This window comes from Brachyhypopomus gauderio, chromosome 11 (genome assembly GCF_052324685.1).
Source record: "Brachyhypopomus gauderio isolate BG-103 chromosome 11, BGAUD_0.2, whole genome shotgun sequence".
Lineage (NCBI taxonomy): Eukaryota > Metazoa > Chordata > Actinopteri > Gymnotiformes > Hypopomidae > Brachyhypopomus > Brachyhypopomus gauderio.
This window is the reverse complement of record NC_135221.1, coordinates 11,806,510-11,824,282: the sequence shown is the minus strand read 5'-3', so window position 1 is coordinate 11,824,282 and position 17,773 is coordinate 11,806,510. Positions and strand designations below refer to the sequence as shown.

Genomic DNA, 17,773 nt, shown 5'->3' with positions numbered 1-17,773 from the left:
TCTTTTCATGTTGCCTGTCACTAACCCCTGATGGTCACTGTCCTCTCAGGGTGAAGATGGTCAACCAGGTCACCCAGGGGCACAAGGACCTCCAGGGTTAAAGGTTAGAGGTTCATTTCAAAACAGTTACATGATCCCTTTATTATTATGGCACATAGCATAATGAAACTGACTAGCAATCCTGACCACTCACCATAACAAGGAACAATTAACTGTTATAAGTTAACAGTTAAAACTATACTAATTTACATTTTAAATAAATGGATATGCATAAATATACATATCCACGAATTACCACACATTTGCTAAATTGCAGGGGCCACAACCCTGATAATTTTGTTGGCGGAATAGGTGAACACGCATACGGTATCTGTGCAGTGTGTAAAGATGGGTGTTCAACAAGCCTGTGCTATGTGTAAGGGTGGAGTAGAGGTGGAGGCCTAGTCTAACAGTTTGAGGGTGGTTAGTGAAAGTGTTTGATTCTGTAGCAGATGGGTTGGGACCAGTCTAGTGACGGGTCTGCTGACAGGTCTGCCTGAGATAACCATGCTGAAGCAGAGCAGAAGTCTTTAAAAAGCATCCTGTGTGAAGAGCAGGAACAACGGCATCTTCTATAGCCCTCTTTGCTCTGTGTGGCAAACTGATATGAGCTGAAAATGGATGAAAATGTGGCTTTGATGTGCTGTGGGAACAGCCTGCAAACCTGTATATGGCAGGGTTCAGGCACAGTGAGATGAAGGATCTAGACAGGGACAGGTTAAAGGTCTTTGTGAAGACCAAGATGAGCCGGACTGCACATGCCTTCTGTAGCCGTACTCTCCCACCAGGCTGAGGGCGTCTTTCTGTGCCGTTTTCACACCACAGTGAAGAAACTGTGAAGTTCCTCAGCCAGCAGTGCATTGCTATCAACAGTCATGTGCTTGCTGGTTTTGTAATTGGTAATGTGTCAGATGCTCTACCCCACCAAACACGTAAGCCTGTCTCAGTGGCCCTAAGATACATTGTGAGAAACAGCTGTCTCTTACAGGGAGAAACAGGTGAGCCTGGACTCATGGGTGAACGGGGCATGGACGGCCTCCCTGGCCTGAAGGTATGAAGCCACTTGTCACTTCTGCATCTCTTAGACTTTTTACTGCATTGTAGTGTATGGTTGGTATATGAAATGACTGATATTTCCAGGGTGTCTAATAATGTTCCTCTGGTCTCTGTTTTGTGTTCCATAAGGGAGATAAAGGAGATGTTGGAGATGAAGGAGCTCAGGGGGAAATGGTGAGGAAAGTCGAAATGCAACCATGTTCGTTATAGACTTAAGATGAAGACTGAGATTTGCACACTCAATATGGGGATATTCCCATGAAGGGGAAAGGTTTACGTCCACTACCAAGAATTTCTAATTCTAATTGTTTTATTTCTAATGCTTTACACCATTTCAAAATTATACAAATTACTATTTTAATCTGTTTGTGAAAACCTCATTTGAAATTAAATTCATGAAAAAGGACTTCTGTTGAAAGATTTGTCATATTCTCTATGTGGTCATAACAGGGCCCACCGGGTGAGAAAGGTGTATCAGGCTCCAGTGACATTCTAGCCTTTAGTGACAAACTTCTAGATGCTCTACAGGTAAGAAATCACACTACAAAGATGTTACTTATAGTTACTACCAGTGTCTAATACTCAACTTCTGATCCTAGTTCATGTTTTCGTCTGACCTATTAATTATGTTTTTTATGGATTTTAATAAAAAAATGATATATTGGATGCTAGCCCTTCAAAAGTCCCTTTCATCAAGATACTTTTTAAACCAACATCTGCAATCCATTGCTTTTTCTTGGCAGGCAGTCCACACCATCAGTGTCTCGGTAATTTTAATGAAAGCATGAGATGCTCTTTGTGTCACTTTCATCTGTTGAAAATGTCCACTGACCACTTCTAACAACAATAAATTGTTTTCTGCAGGATGTGTTTCTTTGTGTATGGGTGGAATGAAAAAGAAATAATTTAAAAACTGTTTTGAAAGCAATATCAACGTCATACTCATCCAATGGTTTTGATAATCTGAGACACTTTTGATTATATTTCTTTAATTATATGTTTGACTCCTAATTACAATTTCAAGCACATGCATGTGGCCCTGTGGCCCTGTAAGTTGATGATGCATGACTGGAAAGACCTAAATGATTTAGGTACAAATAGATTTACATTTCAGAAGAAGAACTTAAGTAAGCTTGAGGTTGCTGTTGTTCTATGTTTGTACGAAATGATCCATTTAGATTAGATGATATTGGTGAGAAATGTTGTGGTGCATGTTAAGAGTTACTGCACTTTAAAAATGTGATTTCATGTCCTTTAATAAATGACAATTATGTTAAGACAATGTATCTCTTGCCAATTAGGACCAAATGCTATTATGCTATATGCTATTAGCAATAAGGGAGGAGCTATCCCTATGACTTACAGAATAAGGGAGGAGCTATCCCTAGGACATACAGAATAAGGGAGGAGCTATCCCTAGGACATACAGAATAAGAGAGGAGCCATCCCTAGGACATACAGAATTCCCTGCTAATTGCCAAGCTTTTTTGTTTAATTTTGTTAAACACAGTAACTGATACAAAATGAATGTTACTGAACCCTGTGTTCAGACTGTGTCCTACAGCTCTATTTAGGACATGTATGTTATTGTAGGTTTATTACTTATAGTTTTATATGGCACAGCATAACTGAATTCAGATAAATAAATCAGGAATGCTTTAAGAAGAAACCAGCATTCCGTCTTAGTTATTTCTCAATAATGACCAAATAAAGCTAAATAAATAGGAAGATATAATAGTCTGAGATGCTATAGCAGATATATGTTGGCCTAACATTGGCTGTGCTGAATATGGCAGTGAAATAAGACTTTAAATGTTTCATATAATATAGCAAATATACTTTACAGGGTCCACCTGGTCCTCCCGGGCCTGCTGGCACACCTGGGAAGGAAGGGCCAAAGGTGAGCTGTGGTACTGCAATATAGACTTCACTGATTCTGCAACATGACTTACCACTGAATGCTTCCTATGCAACAGTCTTAAACATGCCTTTTGAAACAGGGAGAACTGGGCTTGCCTGGACCAGCTGGTGTGGATGGCGAGAAGGTGATAGTTTCATGATCAGTAGTATCGTAAATGTTATTTGCCAATGCAATGTACCTGTTAGATCAGTTAAGCAAGAATGATCTGCTGTGAGTGAACAAATGTGAGAGACACGGAGCCATAAAAGAGAAATTAATAGTGCAGGTCATGCCACATCAAAAATACTCCAGCGGAAATAGACGCCCCTTCATTCTCCTCTCTTGGTTGTGATTAGGGGGCGAAAGGAGACGGTGGTGACACAGGGGCTCCTGGAGAAAAAGGGGAGAAAGGAGAAATGGGACTGTCTGGTCCAGCTGTACGTAATCTACCTGAAGACCTTCACACCCTCTGCACACACCACCGCTGGCCTGTGTTGATGTCGTTATTTGTGTCAAAACGTTATTTGTCTTTTAGGGAATGGACGGACAGAAAGGAGAGAAAGGAGACAGCCGACTAGAAGACAACCTGGTTAGTGAAAGAGCTCTGCGTGTGTAGAACTTCACTGCATGAAGAGCAGCGTCTTATCACTGAAGAGGAATTTCAGTTGAATGTAATTAACTGAACTTGTCTACAGGTTCAAATGATTTCTCAGCCAGGACCTCCTGGTCCCAGAGGCCCTCCAGGATTCATGGTGAGTTGCACAATGTAGTTTACAACTCATCCAACCTATTTTATCCACTTTTTAATCAGTAGTAACTCAAGTTTTTTTTCGTAGCAAGTTCCTTGGACTTAGGTTTGTAGGAATGAGTCAGTTTGGCACTTGGCATTAACTAGTACTTGTGTTTTAGGGTCATCATGGCATGCCTGGTCCAAAGGTTAGTCTCCAAGATTGATACATAATGTGATGTTCCCCTCAATTTCCAGTGAGATGTATTTTGTTCATTAGACGATTTAACTTGTTCATGAATTGATGATTCCTTAGTTCCACCTACAGTACACCTATTCTGTATCATACAGTTTCATTCATGCATTATTCCAGGGTGATCCAGGAGAAAGTATCAAAGGGGAGAAGGGCGACTCTGGTGCTCCAGGAACCCAAGTGAGTACATGAGCTTTCCTAGACGCACAGCCCCCTCTCCACAAACACAAAAACACATCAACAAAACAACATACAGGCATGGAGTCTAAAAGTTAAAGGGGAATCAGTGAATCCAACTTGTTAAAATACAAAAGCTTGATATGGTGGGTTTTCCTGGTCTTTTGTAGGGTGCTCAAGGCCCCCATGGAGCTCCAGGTCCAGCAGGGTTGCTTGGCCTTCCAGGTGCAAAGGGGGAGAAAGTATGTGCAAAAGATTCTCTATTAAAACACACACAGTGTTGGTGTATGTACAGGTCTCATATGATCAGGAGTTTATATTTTGCTTATCATAAAACACATTTTTGCAGTTTTGTCCAATTCCATACACTGTATCATGCATGTGCACCTATAACTTTATATTTGACACATATAGGTCTTATACATACATAGTTAAGGAACTACTGTAATTTTAGCATCAAAGTTTATCCAAACTTTTGCACAAGTATCCAGCCCTCTCACCCAGTATGAACAAAACAGACCAGCCTGATTTTAACTGAGAATGTAAATGCACTGTTTATCCAATATAAAGAGTCATTAACCATTAGACATTAACCAGCCTTGTCTTCTCCTTAGGGAAGGCCAGGGGAGCCTGGATTAGATGTAAGTGCCTCATAACCGTAGGCTTTGTGTTGAGTGACTCTGGAAGGGTTGTAGTGTTCCTCACACTCTACCATGTCCACTTACAGGGGTTTCCTGGCCTTAAGGGAGTTAAGGGAGACACCGGCGAAAAAGGAGAAAAAGTATGTTACCACTTTAGATGTGATTAACAAAGCAACCTTGTTCGTATCAGATCTGATCACCTACCAAATATCAGCCGGAAATATAAACTAGTGCTTCAGTACTTTGCCTAGTAGGTCAGACTGCTTCGTGCTTTATGGAGCGGCTGGTTCTTGTTGCAGGGTGATCACGGCTCTGTTGGAAAACGAGGTCTGAAAGGGCAGAAAGGGGAACAGGGTCCACCTGGATTAGACCAGCCGTGTCCTGTGGTGCGTACCAGACCCTTGGCATCTCAACATTACACTACCTTGGTTCCGTCATGGCACAACACAGAAAGCTCAGCCCCCACCATCGCACTAAATGTTACAGGGTAATCAGTAACATCGACCCAGAACTGACCTCAGGGAAATACATCCATATTTTTGTCTGTTTCTCCTCTCCTTCCTTTTTCCTATTTCTGCTGTTCCTTGTTTCTTTGTCCTTTGAATTCCGCTCTGAATTTGGTGTGTCTGTGTGTACGTGTGTGGGTGGGCGAGGTGATTGAGGAGACGCTTAGTTAGTAGTGAGGAGAGATTCTGTATGTGTGTGTACGTGTGTGTGTGCATGTGTGTTTGGAGAGGTGTGTGTGTTTGAGGAGGTGATTCAGGAAATGCTTGGTTTTCAATGAGGAGAGTTTCTGTAAGTGTGTGTACATGCGTGCATGTGTGTGTGGTTGGGGAGGTGATTGAGGAGGTGCTTGTTTCACAGTGAGGAGAGTTTCTGTATGTGTGTGTGTACGTGTGAGCATGTGTGTGTGGTTGGTGAGGTGATTGAGGAGGTCCTTGTTTCTCAGTGAGGAGAGTTTCTGTATGTGTGTGTGTATGTGCGTGCATGTGTGTGTGGTTGGGGAGGTGATTGAGGAGGTCCTTGTTTCTCAGTGAGGAGCGTTTCTGTATGTGTGTGTGTATGTGCGTGCATGTGTGTGTGGTTGGGGAGGTGATTGAGGAGGTCCTTGTTTCTCAGTGAGGAGAGTTTCTGTATGTGTGTGCTCTTGCTGGCAGGGCTCTGCTGGGTGTCAGGGCCAGCCGGGTGAACGGGCTCAGCCTGACCGCGAGGCTCCCTGCCCACTGGTACAGTACCTCTGTCTGCTGTTTCTATGCCTGCCTTGCACGCTCTGTCCTGGCATGAAACATGAATTTTCTGTTCCAATTAACCACAAATAAACCCAAGCGATGGAGTTCCAGCATTTTCACTAACAATTTAAGAATGTACAGTGCATTAATAAGACACTGCCCTTCATAGCCTGTCAAAACCAAAGGCCCGGTTAAGGCTGGGCTCATGATTTGACACCCATAAACATAATATCAGCACTGACTGTTAGAACTCATAATTTGTATTTGTCGTGATATGTTGTCCTCTGATTCGTTATCTACAGGTGTATTTTTCATAACTCCGTGTGGATTATCATTTACTCTGCCTTTTTCCGTTTTCTCACATTTTGCTGAAATTACATGCTTACAATAGTGCGTTGATGAATTTCTGAGGCTAATTCCTACAGAGTTGCCCATAGTTTTGTTTTAATACTGTTGCATTTGAGTAAATTAAATGTAAGCCTTTATGTGTATCTCAACACTAGTGTTAAAAGTGTTGAGTAATAGTGTTCCAAATTCCCACAGTACCAAATTCAGGTAGGTTCTTAAAGTGTACAATTTGAGATATACAGATCTCATACACAGCTGAACAGGTTTTGTCTTGATGAGCATGAAACAATCACATGCTGCACACCTCTGGAATAAAATAGAAAAATAAATACCCTTTCTTTCATATTATTATTATCTGCCAGGGTCCAGATGGGCTTCCCATAGCAGGCTGTTGGCACAAGGTCAGTATATACTTAAATCCTGTTATATATTATATATAACTATATATATAAAACTAGTATCTACTTCTAATACTGTCCAGTTTGATCTAAATTAATGATAGACTGCATGGATTGCCCTCACTGATTCTAAGAGTGTTAAGGATGGAATATTTCTGTGATCTTTGTTTGATTTTTGATATCCTTTTCTCTAACATGTGTTTTGTTCTTTTACAGTGATGACTAACATGAAGCATGATGTCTGTACATATTAATGTAGTATATATAGCAGATTGATACAACCTAAAACATTTTACAAGGTTTTTTTAAATGTAATTTAAGACTTTGATCTTTGATGAGCACTCCTCAGTCAAAGACTTACCTACAGTATTTTTTCAAAGCAAATCTGGGATGCAAACAGTGGATGCTGCACTTGTGTCTGGGACAGTCTTGGATTTATATATATATTTTTGTGAACCAAATGGAACAATGGAGAATACTTACAGACATATAAACATTTACTTCCTTGCCCAAAGAGTTGCATGAGCATGCTGAAGTGATGCTCAGAAGTCAAAGCTTAAAATGGGAGTGTGCATCTGGTTTGTTTTTAAAGGATGCAGGGATGCTCCAGAAACTCAAACGAAAGCATCTCTCCAAACCGTGACTGAGCAGCAAGATGAGTGGAATACTCAGTCCCTCACACAAAAGCTTCTTCTTGGCGACAGAAGACTGATGCGAAGCCTTTTAGCGGGGTCAAAGGTCAAAGGGGACATAACAGCTCTTGTGATAGTATTGTCCAGGGAGGATCTTTGACACTAATTATTCTCTAGCTATTTAAAAAAATAGGAACCCAGAGACTGGCTTTACAGTTGTATGTTTACCGTTTGTAGAAGTGTCAACAGTTTATCTGGCATTTAAGCTATTATTAAAGAGCTAAAGGATCTTGAGATTTTCAGATGATGTTTCATTTCCTGATTTATTATTATTTTTTTATTCTCCATATCATTAGCAATAACAACAACAAATTCAGGAAATAAAAAACTTTTTTTTGTCCCTTTATTTTTTAAAGCCAGTGACAAATCGTATGCAATATGAGTATACAAAATGTTGTGAAATGTTTAAATAATTGATATATATTAGTGTGGTACTGTTTTTTTTTATCATATGTACACTGCCACTAGATTGTACTATATTTTGTTAGCAAACGTTTGCTGGGATTTTTATACACACACGAACAGTGCTTACCAGTGACATTTAAAATCACACTCAAATTCTTTGTTGTGTTTACGGTATATGCTAAATGCTTTTTGAAGATAACTTTAATGTTTTTATAGGCTTGGTGCAAGTATCTTACACACCACAATGACCAGTGTGAGGACTGGTTTCTGTGGTTTTCCTTAAGTTTTAATGAAATGTGATTTGAGGCCCATAATTAACTCGTAGTGTCTCAGTTCATATTGTTTGTATCTCGGATTTGTGTGGTCATTTCTCTTGGCAAGCACATTCAAAAAGGTGTCTAATTTAAAGAGTTAGCTTTCAGTAAAGTAATCTGCACATGTTCAGGCTCTGCAGCATAGAGCATATGCAAACAACTGTTACCTCCAAATTTTTCAGATTATTTATCAATCATTGAATTAAACGTGTGTATAATAGACATTCTATGTATGAGATATCTGCTGTGGATGTAAAAGATTTTCTAGCTATTTTACACACACACACTACAAGGGCATGCATTTACAAATTGGATTGTCAAAAATTAATGAGCTAGGTATCAATACATCTAGAAAATCCTTTTAAAATCCCTTTAAACGTTGCTATAAATCTTTTTCAGCTTGTCATAAAGATCTATTACTCTGAAAAATGTTGCTGCTCACCCAGTCTTTTTGTTTATCATTTAGATGTTTATGAGAAGTATGAAATAACTTCTACAGTGGATTGATTTCAGCTATGTGCTTAGTTTAGCATCTCTTGTGTTTTCTAAAATAAATGTAAAACGTAAACATTGCTGTGTGGATTTGTCTTTGAGTTTTAGCTAGTCTCATAGACATTAGACTGACATTCCTGTCAGAGGAATTAGTCAACATTTTAATCATTTACTTTTTGTTTTAGACAGTCACATAGACTCATCTGTATTCACTACTTATTTACTTGAGAAAGATGAACACAATGTATTGCTCTGCAATATGAAGTTTGTCATGGATACTGAAGAACATACTGAAGAAGTCATGGAGAGTCAAATGCTTTAATTGCTAATCTATTCAGATATTGAAATAGAAGCATAAAAGCAATGGAATCTGCATAACGAACAATTAATTATAATTAATTCAAGGAGCTGACAACTTAGCTTGGTAGTAAACATTGACAGAGAATTTAAGCCATTCCACTTTCTGCCCATAAACACGAACATGCAGGCCTTGCACTAAGCTGTACCTGCTCTCGTTTAACTCAAGCCCATCTTTAGGGTCATTATCAGTTTCCCTGCCGAGATTAGTTTCAACTCCATTCCAACATCAATTGATCTAGTTAATTAAGCCTTGAATGTGCACCTTAATATCAGAGTGAGCCATGTTGGGCCAAAAGTCTGCAGTGCAAACAGATCTCCCAGATCAGACCAGGCCACCCGTGACACTGGCCACCTTCAAAATAACTTGTCATACAGGTCTAATTACATTTGGGTCAAACCTGAGTGGTAAAGATCAAATAATCTTAACTAAATCTGATACTAATTTTAGTATCTAAATATAGAGGACAAAATAAACAGGCAGGACACAATACAAGAAAATCAGGTATTATGATGCATTTTGTCTGCAAATTTTATTTTAAGCATGAAATTTGAACAGCTGCACAGCAGACAAATTATTTTTATACCCAATGACAAGATGTATTAATGTATGAACAAGAATGCAAATGCTACATTACAAAATGAAACAGACAATGAAAAGTAATTAAAATCCATCACTACAAAAAAGTGTATTGGAGATAAACTGTAAAGTATTCAGCATGAATTTTGCAGGGATTCTAAAAGATTTGCAACTGCAAAATCTATTTAATCCACAAAGTAATCACTAATTTTATAAAATTGTGTATGGAACATGAAAAATACAAACGGTTACAAAAGGTTTTTTGGTGTAAACTACTTGGGGAACAAAAAATGTATGTATATATATATATATATATATATATATATATATATATAGTGACAGCAATGTTGAGCTTTAGGCATGTAAATACATACTGCACGTTGTTATTGCTTACCGACTGGGGGGACTACATGACAAACACCTCAATTTATGCCTTTTCAAAATGTGAAAAGAACTTTTTAAAGTATTAAGTATTAAAGTAATTAAGTTACACTGTCCTTTATGCAGTTCACCAGTACTTCAATTGCATAAACCTGTTCCAGCATGTCCACACAAAACAGTACGAGGGATGACTGACCTAGATATAAAGCAGAAGACAAAGAGAGACAGATCTGTATGCAAGAACAGTAATAAACGATTCTGCTGGTAAACTGCTTTGACTCGCAAGTCCCGACGATGTATTTATTTTTTAAGAAGATGAAAATAGAACCAATGTTAAAAATAATACATCCAGGTGTCCTTAGAATCTCCATTTAAATACCTCCATATATGTACTATTTACAGTCAAGTAGTTTAGTATGCTCCATATTACTGAAAGACTTCTGTTGAAGCATGTTTTTGTGCATGTTTAAAGTAAAGTTGTGCTTACCCTGTTCATATCTATAGTGGGACAACAGAGTTATGATCACATTGAGAATCTGCATCTATTTAATGCATTTCAAATTAAAATGTGTCATCAGAAGCTTGAGAATAAGGTCTCACTAGACATAGCTATGTAGTCATATCTTATAATCTTCAGTTGTTAGCTAACAATCGTCAGTATTTCCACTTTATCCAAAACCACGACGGTAAACAAAGCTTAAATATTGTTTACAAAAAAATTGTCTAAGTCTGGTATCAATTGCTTTAACCCACACAAAAAAAGTTTGGCAACCAGGACATTCTACTCAAATTAATGAATGCAATCACACGAGCATGGTTAACTATGCTGAGCATGTGCCTGTAACTGTGAATGTGTGCCTGTGCATAGATGATATTATGTACTTGTATATAAAGTATGTAGGTGTAAAGTAATATGTGGGTGTCTATTTAGATGTGTTTACTAACACCCCATGCGCTCCTTATGAACAGTTGAATGAAGGGTTTGCAGTGTGGAGGTGACCTGAGAGGACAGAGGCAGGTTGGGGTGCAGAAGTCAGAAGCCAGAAGGGGTGAGAATGTTCATGTCTCGATGTTTCAGTCTCTGGGGAGCTGCTTTTTTCTCCTCCACACTTGTTCCCTCCCCTTTAGAAGACGTGAAGTTGGCTGGGTCTTCAACCACCAGGTTTATCTGCGTCTTGATACCATCCAGTGTAGTTGACTTCTGAACCCCTAAATAGGACTGCAGACTGAACCCCCCTGAGATCAAGATCACAAATATAAATAAATAATGCAGCTGATCACAGAGAGCCTAGTACAGCAGCAGTATGTAGTGGTGTGGAGGGAGACTGTGACAACACAGATTCACCCACCATGAGTAGTGGGTTTTCACTCCAACTAATTAAAATTACCAATGGTGAACATGAGCACAGCGAGGTCATCACCTAGTTCAGAGATAGGTGGTGTAAACATTAAGGGCTCAGGCCAAACCTACGGGGGGCTAATGTTTTTTTTTTTTTTTTTGTAACAATCCAAAGGATCTGAAATTTTTTGCAGATAACCTTTCTTTAAATGTGTGTTTTTTTTTTTATCTAGTTTCGTCACGATAATAATACTTATTATTCAAGCCAGAAGCATTGAGCAGAGAGTGAAGTAGGGAAGAGAGACAATAGAGTGGACCGGGAGCAAATGGACTGCAGAGTGCTGTTAACAAGCAGCCTGTGAGTAGTGGGAATGAAAAAAGGGTGGATTACAGGAATTACAGAACGACTTGAGCGAGGACCAGAATTCTGAGACAGTCCACTCACATATTCCACCGGACAAACTAGAATGTGTTCATTCCAGCAAACAATTATGCAGCCTGATAAATAATCAAAACGTAGAAATGCAGATAAACAGGCAAGAAGCATGACTACGCCCACACAGCTGCCCTGTACAACATACAACCATGAGCTTCCAAACCGAAAGCGTTTGGGGGGGAATACGATTCTTCTCACCAGATGTGCTGGAGTCAGAGCCGGGGTCTGTGGGGGACTTCTGCACGCTGGAGCGCATCCCAAAGAGGCCCCAGCGGTCCAACCCACGTCCTCCTCCTTCATTGCCACCCATGTGGATGCTCGTGTCAACACTGCTGGAGTCAGATACTGTGATGAAAAGGCCAGGTCTCTGGCTAAGAGAGATCCTGGTAAGGACATGAATACAGATTAAACAGTTACCCAACACAAAAATATCTTCACAGAATGACAGCTTTCTGTAATTCATTAAAACAGTGCTTTAAGCAAAACATCCCATTATAACTTGATTTTCACCGATGATGCATATTTTCCATATAAAATGGGTAAAACATTTAAGGGCCCTTTAAGGTACAATTGTAACAAATCAAATTAAAATTGCCATATGGCTTTAACTACTGGGGGAAAAATATTTAAAGAATTTAAAACCTATAAATACGCAAATATTTGCTTTATATATAAACAAAATAAAAACATTACATGAAGGTCTCACCCAAGATAGACGGTTCTGGAATGTGGGGGATGAGACAGACGTGAAAGGTACTGATGTTGAAAGCCTGTCCCCAATGTCCCCAAAAACATCCTCAACTTCTGTAAACAAAGAAAAATGGGTGAAAATACTGCACCATTTAAATGATTCTGTTAAGCATTAAACTAAAGCTTGGCTAACCAAGTCTACTCCATACTGCAAAGCAATCAGGTTAAAGCTGCTCTACATTGATAAGAACCCAGCCCAAGTCTTTTGTAGTCTTTGAAGGGCCTTAACGATGATCTTCGCGTTGATGCATTTGGGGAAACCCAGCCCTGATCTTTTAACTTGATATGTCGTTTTTCTTACTTAAAATGTACTTCTATAGAGAACAGTGAACAGTACAGCCTATAAACGCAATTAAGAGGACACAAGAAGTAATATAAATTGAGCTAGGCCAGCTACGTTATTTTGTGATTTCGCTTTTGTACATTTCGTAACTGAGCCGCATGTTACGGATTTTGAACTGGTCGGTTTTCAATTCTCCATATATAGTACGTTTGCTAGCTTTAGCTTACAGTGGTCAAATATTCTCTCTAGGAACCCTGAGGTACTTAATCTGGATATTTCTCCTAAAGTGTAGAGGAGTGGTGTTAGTTATCAGCGCTGGGAGAACCGTGTTGTTTTAATCACCACTAGCAGAACTACCGTAGTTTAGTCTGGGTAACCTGGACGACGCTGCTTCATCCAGCTACGTAAACGAGGCCTGGTTCGGAGACGCCGCCCGGCCCAGCTAACCAGCCGCCTTAACACAACGTTGGCACCAGACTGATGTTTTTACCTTCTAAAATGTTGATGTGTGTTATTGTCCATCCCGAATGGGTCTTTTATCTTGTCCATGTTTTTGAATATAGCTTCCTCTGTTGTTGATCAAGCAAAAGCCACTTGATATGTTGCCAAATTGTTTGACGCAATAACTACGGCGCTTTGTTAGCTTCACAAATGGAAAAAAAGAACGAACTGGCTGAAACTGGTTGACTTCCAATCAGGTTTCGCCAGGTTTCAAAGTAAAAGTCTTAAGGGCCCTCGCAGTGCGATGGGTGTTGTTGGCTATGTATGTAGATTATGTACCTACTTATGTATGTTTTCTTTAATAACTCTCCAAAAGTGCCTGATCCACTGATCTAACTGACAATGATAATACAAAAATTGCCAGCAAAAAATGACTTTGATTAGATCCAATTCAATTTAATTCTACTTTATAATTATAAATGCTAATGCAGGGTTAGATTTAGGGTTAGGGTTTGTGGTTGCCACTTTCGGGATATTCTAGTGTAGTTGCAAGAGCGGGTGATTAAACATGAAGGCTGTAGATGTACAGCTAATACATACAGAATCTGTGCAGAGGGAAACTTATGTGCAGACTATGGTACCAGTAAATATAAAGACCTTGAGAAATGAAAAAAGTAGCCAGGTCAGGTGCAATGCAGGACTGCACAATATGAAGAAAACATGCACTGTGCGATAACAGTGTTCAATACTATAATGCAGTAGCGAACCGTGACCTATAAACCTGGGCCCGCTACACCCCCCCCCCCCCCCCCCCAAATTTTTTTTTCCTCTCTTAATAAACTGCACTAAATAATAAAGAAAAAACCGAGACGACAGTATAGCTTTAGAAACGCATGTAGTGCGTTCAAATAACATTTGTACTAGATAACTTGTTAAGCAAAATAAGTTTCCAAACAAAATAAGGTTTCACAGCTCCGTGGTTCTCGCAAGCGGAATATGTAAATGAGGACGTCAAAGGGCCGAATCGAAACTAGCTAGCGGCGGTAGGCTAACGACAGCTAGCGTCACCACAGCGGGCGGAAATTATCATACAGTTAAGCCCGCCCACTAAGAGGGAAGATATGATTGGTCAATTTTACTGTCATTTGAAACTGGTATTGCGCTGAATTATAACTGCCAGGCCCTCTGTAAACGAACAGCGGGCATCACAGTCCTGATAGGGGGAGACACAGGCTCACAGGCTTCCACTTAACCCTTCACCTTCCAACACAGATTGAATAGACACGGTTGAATATTTTATTTGCTTATATTTTTTGTAATTGTTTAGATGTCGATTGTAATACTGTAAGTAGATAAAATAAAATTGGATAATTATATATATAATGTTTTAAGAATATTTTAGGCCCTCTGAGAGGGCGTAGAGGGCCCTGACGGTTCCCCACTGCTATAATGATGATATGACATGTAACAATTGAACAATTATTTCAGCATATTAGCTATAGAATTCCTATGTCTTTCTGCATTATCAGATACACTACTGATATCCTTGAATAAAGTGAATAAAGAAATAACCCAACCAATGAAAATATCCATGTAAAATAAGACAATTTAACTATTAAAATGTAAGTACATTTTTCCTGTTCTCTTTAAAATGTTTTCTTCCTAACTCAACGTCACGGGCTTAGAACGTTGAGGGAGGAAAAGTGCAGAAGCAGACATGAGTCTCCAGTTGAAAGACTTAACGAACGGAACTGAACATTAAACAAGGAGTTGCATTTGATGCCCCATTTGAGTCACTGCACTCACTATCGGTGGAACCATTTGGACTTGAGAACTGGTAAGGCTATGAAGGTGGACACTTAGGCTTTCTTGTTCCAATTCTTGAAGACCCAATTCTGATGGAGGAAGGCTTTCTGGTAGGGGAAAAAGTGCTTGCTCACCCAAGATGAAGAAATCAGTTCTCTGGCTTTGACTTGTTTACACTTGAATAAAATCCAATCCATATCACATGGCATATGTCATAGTATATAGAATACTCCCATGTTCTTAACTGATGAAGTGACTGAGAGAATGACTGAAGTAAATATATCACGTTCTGAATGAGAGGATCTCAGAACATGTAAAAGAGATGTATGCAGTGTGGGAAATAAATTAGCACCCGCTACTGGCCAAATGCTGGTACATTTATGACATGGCTGGCAAAACTCACAAACCACAGTGGCAGGTTAAGAATATGGACAGGAGAGGCAGAGAGCCTTCAGTGTATTAGGTGTCCGGTTCAAATCGGGTAGTGACATAGACTATGAATGTTTGTACATTGTTCAAGTCTGATACAGAAAATTTAAACCCCCAAAATTAATAACCAAAACTAAGATTTTATAATAAACCATTTCCATGTGATTAATTTGTATTGATGTTGATCTTTTTTAACCAAGACAAAATTGTGATTACAAAATGGTGCCTGGTAAAAATTTGAAGTGGCTGGGAGAATTTTTCTTCCACCAGCCACAGTGGTAAGTGGAAGAAAAAGTTAATTTCCAACACTGGATATATGTGCTAGAGGGTATAAGTTCTATAAGTTTACTATCTACAGAATATATAATGTGGTAATTACTTCTTCGTTGTTTTCTGTATTGTCTATGTATTTGAGTGTGACATATACACTCGCTGTCCACTTTATTAGGTACACCTGTTTCACATACATCCATCTCTAGGGTTTACAGAGAGCGGTCTGAAAAAGAGAAAAGAGAAAATATTGGATGTTAAGGGCAGAATTTGGCATCAACAACATGAAAGCATGGATCAATCCTGCCTTGTATCAACGGTTCAGGCTGGTGGTGGTGGTGCAATGGTGTGGGGGATATTTTCCTGGCACACTTTGGGCCCATTAGTACCAACTGAGCAGCCTACCTGAGTATTGTTGCTGACAATGTCCATCCCTTTATGACCACAGTGTAATTCTAGCAGGATAATGTGCCATGTCATAAAGTGTGTATCATCTCAGACTGGTTTCTTGAACACAACAATGAGTTCACAGTCACCAGATCTCAATCCAATAGAGCACCTTTGGAATGTGGTGGAACAGGAGATTTGCATCATGGATGTGCAGCCGACAAATCTGCAGCAACTGTGTGATGCTATCATGTCAACATGGACCAGACTCTCTGAGGAATGTTTCTAGTACCTTGTTGAATCTATGCCACAAAGGCTTAAGGCAGTTCTGAAGGCAAAAGGGGGTCCAACCCAGTACTAGCAAGGTGTGCCTAATGAAGTGGCCGGTGAGTATATACTGACTGAGTGAAATATTTGTATGTCCATGAGGCTAGCTTCAACCACACCAAAACGCTTCACAAAATGAAAAACATCACTGGGTAAAGGGCAATGGCAGAGGTCCCAGGCTAAATAGGAACAAAACATTTGCATCAGTCTGTAAAGGACTGTCCATTGCCCTGTCACTACTGGCCCAAACAACCCAGCACTCTTGGAATTCCTGCTCTATGACATTTTCTTTCTACACCCAGAGAGATGCATAGGCCTTATTATACAGAACAATGTCACCTTCCATCATGCATGCCATACTAGAATAGTTCTCTATTCATCCAGATGATATTCCTTCAGCCAAGTTCCCAATTGCTTTATTCAACAGGTTTTTATTTACTGTCTGGTGGTGGAAGGTTTATGATCCGAACCATCAAAATCAGATAATCAAACAGGTCTTGAAGCAGCGTAAGGAGCCTGCAGAGACACATCACTGTGGAGTCACGTCAAGACTGGAAGCATCACTCTCTATGCTTATTTGCTCCCTGTATGGCAGAAGAGCACATCCATTGGGATGTGAGTGAGGTTTGGTGGCCAGAACCACAATACTGACAAGACAATGGCAAAACTTTTCTTTGTTTTTCAGTTTTGTACTGTAAGCAGATTTTGAGAGATGTTTTGTTGGCTCATGACATTTTGTAGGTTTGTGGTTTTAAGTGCACAGGGAAAATGTAAATATGGTTCTTTCTGTAGTGTTTGTATTCATAAAGATTGCTTTGTGTTTTGCAGCGCACCATGTAATCTAGTGGTTGGTGTATGTATATATCTGCTCTCTGTGTGTATGATTCTGATTTATTCTTTGTTTTAGATGTTTGTATGTACAGTTCTGCATTGAAAAGTGAGATGTTCTCTGTTGGTTTAAGGTTTTGAGAATACAAAAGAGTATGTTAGTGAGCTTTTTGTTAGTGAGCTTTGTGTTTGTAGTTTTGGGAAATCTATCTAATTCAGAAATGTCAGGCAAATTAAGGCTCAGAGGTCAAAGTAGAGCCACTGCTCCTCTGCATAGAGAGAAGCCAGGTGAGGTGGTCCAGATATGTGATGACAATAACCCCTGGTTACCTCATGCTGGAGCTATGACAGGTATAGCCAGGGAAGGCTTTGAGATAAGGTTTTGGCTACACACAGAACAGTCAAACAGGATCATCTGAGATGCTCCCCCTATTGTTGCTGTGACCATGAAATAAACTAAGTGGAGAAGAAGATGGATTCAAGGACAA

The 17,773-nt window shown here is 39.5% G+C and overlaps 2 protein-coding genes across 3 annotated transcripts in view; one reads left to right on the top strand and one right to left on the bottom strand.

Moving 5' to 3' along the window:
* The window catches only part of col23a1a (collagen type XXIII alpha 1 chain a), an 82,352-nt gene extending 73,605 nt beyond the window's left edge, over positions 1–8,747 (top strand). For both annotated transcript variants that reach the window (XM_077021937.1, XM_077021936.1), the window contains 19 exons: positions 50–103; positions 1,028–1,090; positions 1,225–1,269; positions 1,546–1,623; positions 1,839–1,862; positions 2,942–2,995; positions 3,096–3,140; positions 3,352–3,432; positions 3,531–3,584; positions 3,691–3,747; positions 3,905–3,931; positions 4,096–4,155; positions 4,323–4,394; positions 4,767–4,793; positions 4,880–4,933; positions 5,093–5,179; positions 5,951–6,019; positions 6,733–6,771; positions 7,361–8,747. In XM_077021937.1, the coding sequence (XP_076878052.1) occupies positions 50–103; positions 1,028–1,090; positions 1,225–1,269; positions 1,546–1,623; positions 1,839–1,862; positions 2,942–2,995; positions 3,096–3,140; positions 3,352–3,432; positions 3,531–3,584; positions 3,691–3,747; positions 3,905–3,931; positions 4,096–4,155; positions 4,323–4,394; positions 4,767–4,793; positions 4,880–4,933; positions 5,093–5,179; positions 5,951–6,019; positions 6,733–6,771; positions 7,361–7,411 (1,041 nt within the window). In that variant the 3' untranslated portion in view covers positions 7,412–8,747. The remainder of the gene's footprint in view (positions 1–49; positions 104–1,027; positions 1,091–1,224; positions 1,270–1,545; positions 1,624–1,838; positions 1,863–2,941; positions 2,996–3,095; positions 3,141–3,351; positions 3,433–3,530; positions 3,585–3,690; positions 3,748–3,904; positions 3,932–4,095; positions 4,156–4,322; positions 4,395–4,766; positions 4,794–4,879; positions 4,934–5,092; positions 5,180–5,950; positions 6,020–6,732; positions 6,772–7,360) is intronic.
* A 1,189-nt stretch (positions 8,748–9,936) lies between these two features.
* LOC143527037 (putative monooxygenase p33MONOX) lies at positions 9,937–13,471 on the bottom strand. Its single transcript, XM_077021934.1, has 4 exons — positions 13,288–13,471; positions 12,471–12,568; positions 11,963–12,147; positions 9,937–11,225 (listed from the first exon to the last, which is right to left on the bottom strand). The coding sequence occupies exons 2-4, from the start codon at positions 12,557–12,559 to the stop codon at positions 11,023–11,025; spliced, it is 477 nt and encodes a 158-aa protein (XP_076878049.1). The 5' UTR covers positions 12,560–12,568; positions 13,288–13,471; the 3' UTR covers positions 9,937–11,022.
* Positions 13,472–17,773: the final 4,302 nt, after the last annotated feature.